Source organism: Coffea arabica, chromosome 11c, assembly GCF_036785885.1.
Source record: "Coffea arabica cultivar ET-39 chromosome 11c, Coffea Arabica ET-39 HiFi, whole genome shotgun sequence".
NCBI lineage: Eukaryota > Viridiplantae > Streptophyta > Magnoliopsida > Gentianales > Rubiaceae > Coffea > Coffea arabica.
This window is the reverse complement of record NC_092330.1, coordinates 13,053,322-13,067,072: the sequence shown is the minus strand read 5'-3', so window position 1 is coordinate 13,067,072 and position 13,751 is coordinate 13,053,322. Positions and strand designations below refer to the sequence as shown.

The following is a 13,751-nucleotide window of genomic DNA, read 5'->3' as shown; positions in this document are numbered from 1 at the left end:
CTCGAATCTCTCTTAACATGAAGAATCGAAATTGATCGAACTGTATTGATCGAACTTGTTTCCAAAACCCATACAAAGCAAGCCCTTTTATAGGCTAAAGGTTACTAAAACCCTAAAGAAACCCTAAAAGAACAGTCGGCCATCTTGGTGTCAAGATGGGCCGGCCTATGCTTCTACAACGCAGTTAATCTGACCCTAAGCAATAGTAATACCTAAAGACCCTATTCAGCCCTATCACTTGGAGGCCACCTTGACTCTCCGTGGGCTTGGATCATGGTGTGGATGATTTACTTGTCTCCTTCTAGACCTTCAATATCCCTATGGACTGCATGTTGGTCTTGGACCATTCGAACAAGGCCTTGGAGGGATTATTTGAAGAGCTTGGCTCGGGAACGTGTGACTGGGACAAATGGAAATCGGACAGGGTCATTGCATGGGCCCTGATCCATGCTCACATCGCTGAGACGGTCCTCGATCACCTCGTTTCGAGACACGTAGCACGTTTGCGCAAGGATCTAGCGAGGTAGTCCAACGCTTGGATTGCGGAACCCAGAATCAAACGGACGACACGATTTGATTATATGGGGTAGAACGATGACTCCACAGAGGTTATTACTTCTATTGGATACACCTCGAACAACTCGTTTCGAGACATGTAGCACGTTTGCCCAAGGATCTAGCGAGGAGGTACAATGCTTGGATTGCAAAACCTAGAATCAAACGGGACGACACGATTCGATTGTAGGCGGTAGATCGACGACTCCACAGAGGTAATTACTCTAATGGAAAGATCGGTAGAACAATCTAGGACAAGACGCAAGATTGCTCACAACCCTTGCCAAGGCAAGTAAAAAGGCTCGAATCTCTCTTAACATGAAGAATCGAAATTGATCGAACTGTATTGATCGAACTTGTTTCCAAAACCCTTACAAAGCAAGCCCTTTTATAGGCTAAAGGTTACTAAAACTCTAAAGAAACCCTAAAAGAACCGTCGGCCATCTTGGTGTCACGATGGGCCGGCCCAAGCTTCTACAACGCAGTTAATCTGACCCTAAGCAATATTAATACCTAAAGACCCTATTCAGCCCTTTCACTTGGAGGCCACCTTGACTCTCCGTGGGCTTGGATCATGGTGTGGATGATTTACTTGTCTCCTTCTAGACCTTCAATATCCCTATGGACTGCATGTTGGTCTTGGACCATTCGAACAAGGCCTTGGAGGGATTATTTGAAGAGCTTGGCTCGGGAACGTGTGACTGGGACAAATGGAAATCGGACAGGGTCATTGCATGGGCCCTGATCCATGCTCACATCGCTGAAACGGTCCTCGATCACCTCGTTTCGAGACACGTAGCTCGTTTGCGCAAGGATCTAGCGAGGTAGTCCAACGCTTGGATTGCGGAACCCAGAATCAAACGGACGACACGATTTGATTATATGGGGTAGAACGATGACTCCACAGAGGTTATTACTTCTATTGGATACACCTCGAACAACTCGTTTCGAGACATGTAGCACGTTTGCCCAAGGATCTAGCGAGGAGGTACAATGCTTGGATTGCAAAACCTAGAATCAAACGGGACGACACGATTCGATTATAGGCGGTAGATCGACGACTCCACAGAGGTAATTACTCTAATGGAAAGATCGGTAGAACAATCTAGGACAAGACGCAAGATTGCTCACAACCCTTGCCAAGGCAAGTAAAAAGGCTCGAATCTCTCTTAACATGAAGAATCGAAATTGATCGAACTGTATTGATCGAACTTGTTTCCAAAACCCATACAAAGCAAGCCCTTTTATAGGCTAAAGGTTACTAAAACCCTAAAGAAACCCTAAAAGAACAGTCGGCCATCTTGGTGTCAAGATGGGCCGGCCTATGCTTCTACAACGCAGTTAATCTGACCCTAAGCAATAGTAATACCTAAAGACCCTATTCAGCCCTATCACTTGGAGGCCACCTTGACTCTCCGTGGGCTTGGATCATGGTGTGGATGATTTACTTGTCTCCTTCTAGACCTTCAATATCCCTATGGACTGCATGTTGGTCTTGGACCATTCGAACAAGGCCTTGGAGGGATTATTTGAAGAGCTTGGCTCGGGAACGTGTGACTGGGACAAATGGAAATCGGACAGGGTCATTGCATGGGCCCTGATCCATGCTCACATCGCTGAGACGGTCCTCGATCACCTCGTTTCGAGACACGTAGCACGTTTGCGCAAGGATCTAGCGAGGTAGTGCAACGCTTGGATTGCGGAACCCAGAATCAAACGGACGACACGATTTGATTATATGGGGTAGAACGATGACTCCACAGAGGTTATTACTTCTATTGGATACACCTCGAACAACTCGTTTCGAGACATGTAGCATGTTTGCCCAAGGATCTAGCGAGGAGGTCCAATGCTTGGATTGCAAAATCTAGAATCAAACGGGACGACACGATTCGATTATAGGCGGTAGATCGACGACTCCACAGAGGTAATTACTCTAATGGAAAGATCGGTAGAACAATCTAGGACAAGACGCAAGATTGCTCACAACCCTTGCCAAGGCAAGTAAAAAGGCTTGAATTTCTGTTAACAAGAAGAATCGAAATTGATCAAACTTGTTTCCAGAACCTTTACAAAGCAAGCCCTTTTATAGGCTAGAGGTTACTAAAACCCTAAAAGAGCAGTCGGCCATCTTGGTGTCAAGATGGGTCGGCCCATGCTTCTACAGCGCAGTTAATCTGACCCTAAGCAATATTAAGGCCTAATGACCCTATTCAGCCCAATCACATGGAGGCCACCTTGACTCTCCGTGGGCTTGGATCATGGTGTAGATGATTTACTTGTCTCCTTCTAGATCTTCAATATCCCTATGGACTGCATGTTGGTCTTGGACCATTCGAACAAGGCCATGGAGGGATTACTTGAGGAGCTTGGCTCGGGAACATGTGGCTGGGACAAATGGAAATCGGACAGGGTCATTGCATGGCCCCTGATCCATGCTCACATCGCTGAGACGGTCCTCGATCACCTCGTTTCGAGACACGTAGCACGTTTGCGCAAGGATCTAGCGAGGTGGTCGAACGTGTGGATTGCGGAACCTAGTGTAAAACGGACGACACGATTTGATTATTGATGGTAGAATGACGACTCCACCGAGGTGATTACTCTAATGGATAGGTCGGTAGAAAAATCTAGGACGACACACAAGAAAGCTCGCAACCCTTGCCAAGACAAGTAAAAAGGCTCGAATCTCTCTTAACAAGAAGAATCGAAATTAGTCAAACTTTATTGATCCAACTTGCTTCCAAAACCCTTACAAAGCAAGCCCTTTTGTAAGTTAGAGGTTACGAAAACCTTAAGGAAACCCTAAAAGAGCAGTCGACCATCTTGGTGTCCAAATGGGCCGGCCCATGCGCCTAATACGCAGTTAATCTAACCCTAAGCAACATTAGGGCCTAATGACCCTACTCAGCCCAATCAATTGGAGGCCTGCTTGATTCTCCAAGGGCTTGGATCACGGTGTAGATGATTTGCTTGGGAGCAAATTTTTTCCTCTCTCTTCTTTCTAGGTTTTTTTTTTAGGGTTTGCATGGCTTCCTCGGAGGCCCCCTACCCAGGTGTTGGGGGGCAGCCTCTACCTGTGAAGATCCAGCAGTCCTTCTCGGATCTGTTCACGAGTCCTACAGCGCCAGCCTTCTCGGTTCAGGCGACGGCCTCCACACACCGTGGAGAGCCTGCCTTGATCTTTTCACAGGAGGTGATACACAAGCTGTCCGACCCCTTTCGATATGCGCTGGTTGGGAAGTTTGCTCGGGGTCGACCTTCGCTGGAGCTGGTTCGTAAATTTTTCGTCACGCTTGATCTCAAGCAGCCTGTCTCTATTGGGCTGCTCGATCCCCGTCACATCCTCATCAGGGTTGCAGATGAGAGGGATTATCATCGTTTATGGCTTCGTGGGGTCTGGTATGACGCCTTCGTTTCATGTGGACCGGGAGCCGTCTGTGGTTCCGGTGTGGGTGTCTTTGCCCAAACTTCCCATTCATCTTTTCAATCGAGAGTGCTTGTTTCGGATTGTTGCTATGTTGGACGTGCCGTTCTACGTTGATGCTGCTACTGCAGCCTTGTCCCGTCCCAGTGTGGCTAGGGTTTGCGTAGAGGTTGATCTCCTGAAGCCGCTAGTGTCCCAGGTTTGGATTGGGAATGGCAGACAGGAGGGGTTCTGGCAGAATCTTGATATTGAGCATCTACCGGCCTACTGTTCTGGGTGCTTTCGACAGGGGCATAGCAAGGATGACTGCGTGATGCTTCATCCGGAGTTGAAGGCCCAGGCTCGGCCCACTGGGGAGACGCAGCCTCAGGGAGGACGCAAGGGACGACCGCCTGCTGTGGCTGTGGCGGGTGAGAAGGTAGCGGCGACGAGGGAATTGGTTGCGCCTGCGCTTGTGGGCGAGAAGCACAGGGTGTCGGGGGTGGTTCTCGGGCCTGATGCGGTGCCTGCGCCTGGGTCGAGTGCCCAGGCTGCTGAGCCAGTGGTGGCAGCATCCCCGTCTGCAGGGGATGGGCAGGGAGTCTCGGCCCTTTAGGGGATGCAGGCCACTCACAAGGGGACTCCGTTAGATCTGGATGATGTAGTTGTGGAGGAGGCTTCGGATGACGAACACCAGGATGGGGAGGAGGAGGCAGCGGTCCCTTTGTCGCTGCTTGCTACCGCAGGGCAGCAGGAGCCTGGTGCAGTGGTGGAGCAGATGGTGGAAGACGCTATTGCCTCGGCTGCGGAGGCGATCTTTGATGACCTTGCCGACAAGGTGGCTGCGGTGGCGATTGATGACGAGACCGCTTCGTCGGTGCGCATGCAGCAGGAGCAGGTTGCAATATTAGAATTGAATCTTTCTCCACGCAAAGCTGCTCCTCCCTTGGCGGCCATGGAGGCGCTTAAACGCCGGCGTGGCGACTTGAAAAAGAGACAGCCTGGGGTGGTCGCGGCCTCGCCAGGTTTTCCCCCTCACTCTTCTTCTTTTCCTTTACGTGATGTTTAAGTCATTGTTTTGGAATGTTCGGGGTTTAGATAACTCCATCACTATAGCTCGTTTACGTAAGTTGCGTCTATTTTATTAGGGTTCTGTGAACCCAAAATGGATGCTTCTCGTTTTGATTGGATTCGCCAGAGGTTGGGCTTTGATGGTTGTTGTCCTACCAATGATGGCCGCCTTGTTGTTTTTTACTCTAGTGAATTTTCTTGCTCTATTGTGGGTCAATCTTCTCAGTATTTGGCCCTTCGCGTGACGCACTCTCAGATGAGTACTGAGGTGGTTGGGGTCTTTGTGCATGCGGCCTGCTCAGTCAGTGACCGCCGTGAGCTTTGGGCGGACTTACGTGCTTTGCAGGTGTTGGGTCTTCCTCTTCTCTTTCATGGTGACTTTAATGTAATCTTGTATGCGGAGGAGAAGAGAGGAGGTCTGCCTTTTCGCAGGGCTGAGTCGGAGGACTTTCATGCTTTCATTCAGGATTTGGACTTAACAGATGTGGGATTCTCTGGGAACCAGTTTACGTGGTGTAATAATCGTCAGGGTAGGGCGCGGGTCTGGAAGCGGTTGGATCGAGTCCTGGTTGATCGCGGCTGGTTGGGTAGTGGTGTTGTGACGCCCCACATCTCCCTAAGGCGGACCAAAGGGTATCCGCGGACGCCTGCCCAGTTCACGCCAGGACTCAAGCAATTCCATTCAATTTCAAACCGAACTAAACACTTCGATGAGAGCAACATGAATACAATAATGCGGAAGCGTTCAAACTTAACAAGTCATTTAATGTATCACCAGTACATCGGTAGTCATGAAACGACTTAAATTCAAAGTACACATCAGGGCCCAAACTTTTCAAGTTTACAATTTTCAAAAGTACAACCCAAACCAGGGCCTAGTCAAAATGTATAACAGGAGTCTAACAAAATTTCAACGGATAGTTTCTCCATATTTCTCCAAGAGTCGGTCCTGTTAAGGAAAACAAAACTATAGGGTGAGCTAACGCTCGTGAGGCCAAGAACACACATGCAAGCACTTAGTCAAATAACAATCCCAAATTTAATAAATAAAGCCATGTCTTTTCAATAATCAATCAATCAAACATGAAAGGTAATCAGAAACAATTCAAGGATATAGTAGCTCTCAGGAGCTAAGTTCCACTCGATCTGCCGATGTCATTCGTATACCTTCCCGCATTGACCCTCCTGTCAACCGGGTCGGTATTTCCATTTCCGTAGATCACCACTTACTTCCCTCCGTCCACCGTACACCCCAAGGGCCCACAAGTCTAGTATAAGGCGATACTCGACGAGTATGCCAAGCAAGACCTCTTATTAGGTCGAGCTTATATGTATCTCATGGCTCGCCCAAATCCCCGACCAAGCCCATTGCTGGCTCAAGTCTAAGGACGGCCTATGAGTTTGGGCGTCCCCCATTCATTTGAAAGTCGAGGAGGTTCACTCCAGCGACGCAAGCATTCATGACATAACATTACATTTCATTCATTCATTCAATACATTTCATTCATTCATTTGAAATTAGAACGAGTGCGATAAAGTACGCACCCGCCCTTATTTTCAAAACTTCCAACAAATACCACAATAAGCAAGTATCAAAATTCACACACTTGACACTCACCGAGCAATTCAATAAGAATTATTTTCTGGGAGTTCAAGTGTCCACTGTGAGATCCTCTTGAAGGTCTCCTTGTGCGCCTGGCAATTAACAGTGGATAATCACACAATTAACCCACTTATCAAGAAGATTGTACACTAGTACAATCTAAGGATTATTTCGCGAAAGGAATCTCAATTACACGTAAATCGAGGTTCAACTCGCCTTTTATTATGTACAATATTATTTGAGTTTTTATCATGAAAATCGTGAGCAAAACGTTTAAGAATATTAAAAGAATAAAGAGTTCTTGAAAAAAACTCTATTTCTTTGAGATTGGAAAATTTTCAGTTTTATGATGAATCTTTGAAAAATCATAACTCGCTCGGTATAAGTCGAGAATTGGAAAACTTTATACCGTTGGAAACCTCTTAGAGAGTACTATAAGTTCCTAGAAGACATGTTTCCATGAATCGAAGTGAAATTTGGTCAAAAATGAGCTTGAAGACGCAGGGTCGGTTTTCATGGCAGAATTAAGTTGGATTTCGGCCAACTTTGAAAATTCGGCACGATTCACACATTGCAAACCGGCCTCTGAAATTTGCAGCTCAATTAGGGTTGCAAGTGAGGTGTATGACAAAACAAGCGGATCAAGAATAGGAGTTTCGAGTACCGAGATACGGTAGCCCGAAGTTGAGCAAATTCAAGACTGGATGAGAATTTTCCAGATTTGAACCCCCAACTTTAGAATTTTAATTAGGTATCAAAACGAACTTGAATTGGCACCAAAATTGGCAGTATTTCAATACTATATGCAAAGTATCTCTCTATCGAATTTCGGGGAAAAATACCTTCGGCAAGGTAGTTAATTAGCCAACCAAAATTCAAGAAAAATCCTACGGCAATCTGCCTTTGACTTTCATTTTCCAAATTTCCAATCGTCTAACCAAGAAAGTTATCCAACCATGGTTCATTTGTGAAATAAGGGTCTAAGATACACCCATAATATCTTTGGTAAGTGTTTAATATCAAAAACATCAACTAACAGGTTCACTCCAAGATTTGGTTCCAAACCAGTCCAAACATTAGGGTTTTCCAAAACTGAGCAGTCCACTTGTTTCAGTCACAAATCAGTCAATATAGCTCGAAATCGGGCATGGCTTACGCCGTTGGAAAATACATTCATAGGACTAAAATATCACAGAAGAAATCATTTCCAAATTCGGCACCCAACTGGTTCAAATTCGGGCATCAAGTTGCTGCCTGACCACTTCATTCCAGACGAACAGAGCAACAGGACAGCGAACTTAAAACATTTGGTTCGGCTTGTTCACAAAGAATCAGAACGTGCATTTTATACCAAATTAAAGCTAGGAATGTCCAGTTTCAAACGCCACTGACGGCACATGATTTCGACATCCGAGGACAGAGTTATAGCCAAAATACTACTGCTGGTCAGAGACATACGCGAATCAGTTTCCAGATTTGCTGGTTTCTAAAAAAAATTCATTTGCCCATTCAAACCTCACTATTTTTCAATTAAATTTTTCACACATCTAATACATCCTACAAACATCCAATTCAAGCCATTAAACCATTAAAAATTGGCCTGGAAATGGCCGAACATGGCAGGGGCAAAATCGGAAATTTTAGCTTCTTACACCCAATGAAGTTCCTACTAATTACCCACCACTAATGCATCATTATAACCACTAAACCAACAATATAATCACCATCAATCATCACATCAGCAACAACAACCCAAGTGTGGGAATTCCAAGAGCCCACAATCACATTTTTACACCATACAAAAGCTAACCAAATGCATGCATGAACTTAACAAGGCAAGATAGCTTCCAATCTTCAAGTTTTCAAGGGTAGATCATCACTTACTTTGGGGTTGATGTTCAAGCAGAATTTCGGTCCTTTTTGCCCCAGAAAAACCGTGAGTTTTAGCTCTCTTTTGCAGCTCAAAATGCTCCTCAAGTGTCAAGCTAGGTGTGGTGCAAGTTTGGTTAAATTTGGAGGTGATTTGGGGTGGTTTTGGGTGAGATTAGTGTGCAGAAATTTTAGAACAAGGAGTTAGAGAGAGGGAGTGTTTTGGCCGGCCATGAGGAGAGAGAAGAGAGAGTGTGTTTGATCTAAGTTAGCTTCCAAGAGAAGGTGCAATGTGTGGTGCAAAATCACCCAAAAGTCAACTCTCATTAGGGGCCGTTTGGTGTGATTACGGCTCGATTTTCTCGCGCGTTTGGTTCACTAGTGCACTAAACCTCTAATGCACATATATTCATGTAAATATTCTTCACTCTTAATTGTCCCGAAATAAGGGTCTAAAGTCCCTCAAATGAAGTCGCGCGTGTGAAAACGCGTACCGTCAATTTTTACCGCCATAACGCGAAACTTTCGAAAAATTCTTATAACGATTGCACTACTAACCATCACTTGAATATTTATTCATAAGATCACCTATTTTAGGACCATAGTACAAGTCTCCAATATTCCAAGCTTATTGTGCTACTACGCAGATAAAATCTCCAAGCACTATTCACTATTTTTACGAAACGCGCTCTAGGAAATTAATTTTTGAAACGAATCATTTTAAAAATATAACGAAGTTACATTACCATGTATTTAGGTCTAATAAGACTAGAAAATATTCCTTGAAAATAAAACCCAATTAAATAATTTATTAAGCCATAAATTAGGCATAAAATAATAGTTTTTGCGAGTCCTCACAGGTGTGGTGCCTTCAGTTCATCACTTGGCGCGCACTGCTTCTGACCATTCTCCGTTTCTGGTTTCTTACTTGATTTCAAGCTCGTCCTCTCCGAGGAGCTTCCGGTTCCAAGATGTTTGGCTTCGGCATGCTAGTTTTAAGGACGTTGTTCAGGAGGCCTGGCTCTCTGGTAGCACTGGCCGACCGATGCGCCGTTTCTTGCATAAGTTGAAGGCGGTTAAGGCGGCTTTGACTGTTTGGAACAAAAATGTTTTCGGTAACGTGTTCGATGCCGTAAAATAGGTCGAGGAGGAGGTTGCTCAGTTGGAGGCTGAGGCGGCGGCCCGACCATCCCCGGAGGTGGACTTGCGGCTGGTGCAGGTTTCGTCGGTCTTGAAGGAAGCTTTGTTGCGTCAAGCCATCTTCTAGCGGCAGAAATCGAGGTTACGTTGGCTGAAGGAGGGAGATGCCAATTCTAAGTTTTTTCACTCTTATGTGCGTCAACGCAGGGTGAAGGTTCGTATTCATCGGCTTCAGACTTCCTCTGGTGCGTGGACTGATGATGTAGGTTCTATTCATGCGATGGTGGAGACTTTTTTCTCTGACTTGTTTACCCAGGGGCCATTGGATCAGGTGATGGGGGATGAATTATCTCGAATCCTGACAATTTTGTCGGAGGATGATAATCTGGATTTGGAACGGCTTCCTACTGCTGAGGAGGTTCGAGGGGTGGTCTTCTCTTTGGATAGGGACAGTTGCTCAGGCCCGGACGGGTTCCCAGGGTCCTTTTATCAGGCTTGCTGGGATATTATAGGAGGGGACCTCTCAGATGCAGTCGCGGATTTCTTTGTTGGTGCTGATCTCCCGTGTGGGATTTCGGCCACTTTGTTGGCCTTGATTCCTAAACAGTCGGCCCCTAAGACCTTTGCCGATTTTAGGCCGATTAGTCTTTGTAATTTCTCGAACAAGATTATTTCCAAGATTCTTGCGGCTCGGCTGGAAAAAGTTCTACCCCGACTCATTTCCCCTCAGCAAAGTGGTTTTGTTAAGGGAAGTGCCATTTCTGATAACATTCTGCTTGCTCAGGAGATGATCTCTAGGATTGGGAGAAAGGTCCGGGGTTCTAATGTGGTTTTGAAACTGGACATGGCCAAGGCCTATGACAGGGTATCGTGGATGTTTCTGCTATCTGTTATGCGGAAATTCGGGTTTGGTGAGGCTTGGTTGGACATGGTTTGGCGTTTGGTTTCCTCCTGTCATTTTTCAGTGTTGATCAATGGTGGTCCGGTCGGGTTTTCAGGTCCACTAAGGGTTTGCGGCAGGGTGATCCGCTGTCTCCAGCGCTTTTCATCATTATGGCGGAGTTCCTGTCCCGCGGTCTGGAGTCTCTTCCGCTCTCTAGTGGTTTCATCCCTTATTCGGTTCCTTCGGGAGGGTCCTCCCTGTGCATCTGGGGTATGCGGACGACGTTATAGTCTTTTGCAATGGGGGGCGGGCTTCGGTGCGAAAAGTCATGGGTGTTTTAACTGATTATCAGCGAGTGTCTGGTCAGTTGGTTAATGCCTCGAAGAGTTGTTGTTTACTCTCTAAGAAGGTTTCTGGTCTTCGCAGTCGGAGGGTTGCGGAGGAAACGGGTTTTGCTCGTAAGTCTTTGCCTATCACGTATTTGGGGTGCCCCTTGTATGAGGGTCGGCGATCTAAGTCCTTGTTTGCTGGGATCATAGATAAAGTTCAGGCTCGTTTGCTGTCCTGGCAGAATCGGTGGCTTTCCATGGGGGCGCGGCTGATTCTTATTCGGCATGTGCTTACGTCCATTCCAGTTCACTTGCTTGCAGTCTTGGAACCCACTCGAGGGGCAATTTGGGAGATTGAGAGGATGTTTGCGTGGTTTTTTTGGGGGGATAACCATTTTCACTGGTGTGGTTGGTCTAAGGTGTGTTTCCCTGTGGAGGAGGGGGCCTAGGGGTTAGATCTTTGCAGTCTATTTCTAAGGCCTTCTCTTGTAAATTGTGGTGGCGCTTTCGTCAACAGGACTCTCTGTGGGCGAGGTTTTTGTCTAGTTTGTACCTTCGGGGAGGTCATCCTAATCAGGTGGTGGTTGGTCCGTCGCGTTCAGCGATCTGTCGGCGGTTGTTCCAAGTTCGTGAGCAGATGGAATTACAGATCCGTTGGGACGTTTCTCTGGGAGATTGTTATTTCTGGTGGGATAATTGGAACGGATTGGGCCCCCTTGGCTGGCGGTTTCCAGACCTTTCTTCCGACCAGAAGGTTAGTGACTTTTGTGTTCAGGGGAGTTGGGACTGGGTTCGTCTCTCGTCTTTCCTTCCTACTGAGATTTTGGAGGTGATGGGGGAGACTTTTATGTGTTTTGGGGATCTGCCAGATCAGCCTTGTTGGCAGTTGGCATCCTCGGGCTCTTTCTCCACGGCCTCGGCTTACCAGCTGGTCCGTCGGGCTGGAGTGAAGTCTCTGGTCTTCCGGTCGCTGTGGGATTCCTCCATTCCACTTAAGGTTTCTTGTTTTGCATGGCGTTTGTTTTCCGGTAGGTTGCCTTTGGATGATGTGTTACGTACTAGGTGCCGGTTTGCGGGGCCCTCCCAGTGCCCGTTGTGCTTGGCTGCTCAGGAGACGGCTGATCATTTGTTTTCCTCCTGCCTGGTGGCCCAGGCTATCTGGTCATTTTTTGAGTGTCGGTTGGGGATTCCGATGGCTTCTTGCGGCTATCGGACTAGATGTATGACCTGGTGGTCTCAACCTGTGAGTAAGATGTCGATTCGACGGTTGTACAGGATTTTGTCATTGCTCATTCTTTGGTTTTTGTGGAAGGCTTCGAATAAATGGCGCTTCGATGGCATTAAGTGGTCTGTCCAAACCTTGTATTCCTCTATATCTCTTGAGCTTTGGCTTATTTGTTCTGTCAAGTTTCCTGGGCGTTCACTTCCGCCTGAATTTGGGGGACTTGTGTCCGTCATCTCGGGGATCCAGTGGCCCTTAAGTTCTACTTTGGTTAGTTGGGAATTCCCGCAGAATGGATTTGTCAAGCTTAATACTGACGGGTCCTCCTCATCCACGGCCGGTGCTAGTGGTATTGGTGGGATTCTCCGACGGTCCGATGGATCGTTCCTTGGAGCGTTTGCGGCCAAGTTACCGCTGGTGGATTCTTTGCAGGCAGAGGCGTATGCAATACTTCATGGACTCCAACTGTGCCAGCAGATGGGTTTCTCCATGGGCCAAGTAGAGTCTGACTCGCAGGTTTTGGTTCGTGTGGTGGCAGGGAGTTTTTCGATTCCGTGGGCGGTACGGCCGCTGATTAGAGCGATTCGAGCAATTTTGCCGTTGGGGGTTCGTCTCTCCCACTGTTTCCGGGAGGCGAATACGGTTGCTGACTCTCTGGCTGCTGTGGGCGTTGCTTGTAGCGGGCACTTGGATTATCCCACTTTGTCTTCTCTTCCACGCTTGTCAAGGTCCCTCTTTGTTTTAGATAAGGAGCAGGTTCCCAATTTCCGTTTCTCGCTTCGTAGATTGGTTTTGCTCACTGGCTTTTTGTTTTGTGCTTTAGCTTCTTGTACTTTGCTTGTTTCTTAATAAAAGGGTGTAGTGCCCGTCTGCCAGATATGATTGGCAGTTTCCCAAAAAAAAAAAAAAGATGATTTGCTTGAATCCTTCTTGGCCTTCAATATCCTTATGGACTCCAAGTTGGTCTTGAACCATTCGAACAAGAACTTGGAGGGATTACTTGAAGAGATTGGCTCTGGCACGTGTGACTGGGACAAATGGAAATCGGACAGGGTCATTGTATGGGCCCTGATCCATGCTCACATCGCTGAGACGGTCCTCGATCAACTCGTTTCGAAACACGTAGCACGTTTGCCCAAGGATCTAGCGAGGTAGTCCAACGCTAGGATTGCGGAACCTAGAATCAAACGGACGACATGATTTGATTATAGGCGGTAGAACGACGACTCCACGGTGGTGATTACTCTAATGGATACACCTCGATCAACTCATTTCGAGACACGTAGCACGTTTGCCCAAGGATCTAGCAAGGTGGTCCAATGCTTGGATTGCGGAACCTAGAATGAAACGGGACGACACGATTTAATTATAGGTGGTTGAACGAAGACTCCACAGAGGTGATTACTCTAATGGATAGGTCGGTAGAACAATCTTGGACAAAACGCAAGATTGCTCACAACCCTTGCCAGGGCAAGTAAAAAGGCTCGAATCTCTCTTAACAAGAAGAATCGAAATTGATCAAACTTTATTGATCGAACTTGTTTCCAAAACCCTTAAAAAGCAAGCCCTTTTATAGGCTAAAGGTTACTAAAGCCCTAAAGAAACCCTAAAAGAGCAGTCGGCCATCTTGGTGTCGAGATGGGCGGCCCATGCTTCTACAACGTAGTTAAACT

The 13,751-nt window shown here is 46.8% G+C and overlaps 1 protein-coding gene across 1 annotated transcript; it reads left to right on the top strand.

Annotated features, from left to right (window-relative positions):
• Positions 1 to 4,580: 4,580 nt before the first annotated feature.
• LOC113720576 (uncharacterized) lies at positions 4,581 to 12,927 on the top strand. The gene is made up of 7 exons (XM_027245335.2): positions 4,581 to 4,986; positions 5,110 to 5,562; positions 9,365 to 9,597; positions 9,646 to 9,749; positions 9,852 to 10,797; positions 10,880 to 11,275; positions 11,374 to 12,927. The coding sequence occupies exons 1-7, from the start codon at positions 4,581 to 4,583 to the stop codon at positions 12,925 to 12,927; spliced, it is 4,092 nt and encodes a 1,363-aa protein (XP_027101136.2).
• Positions 12,928 to 13,751: the final 824 nt, after the last annotated feature.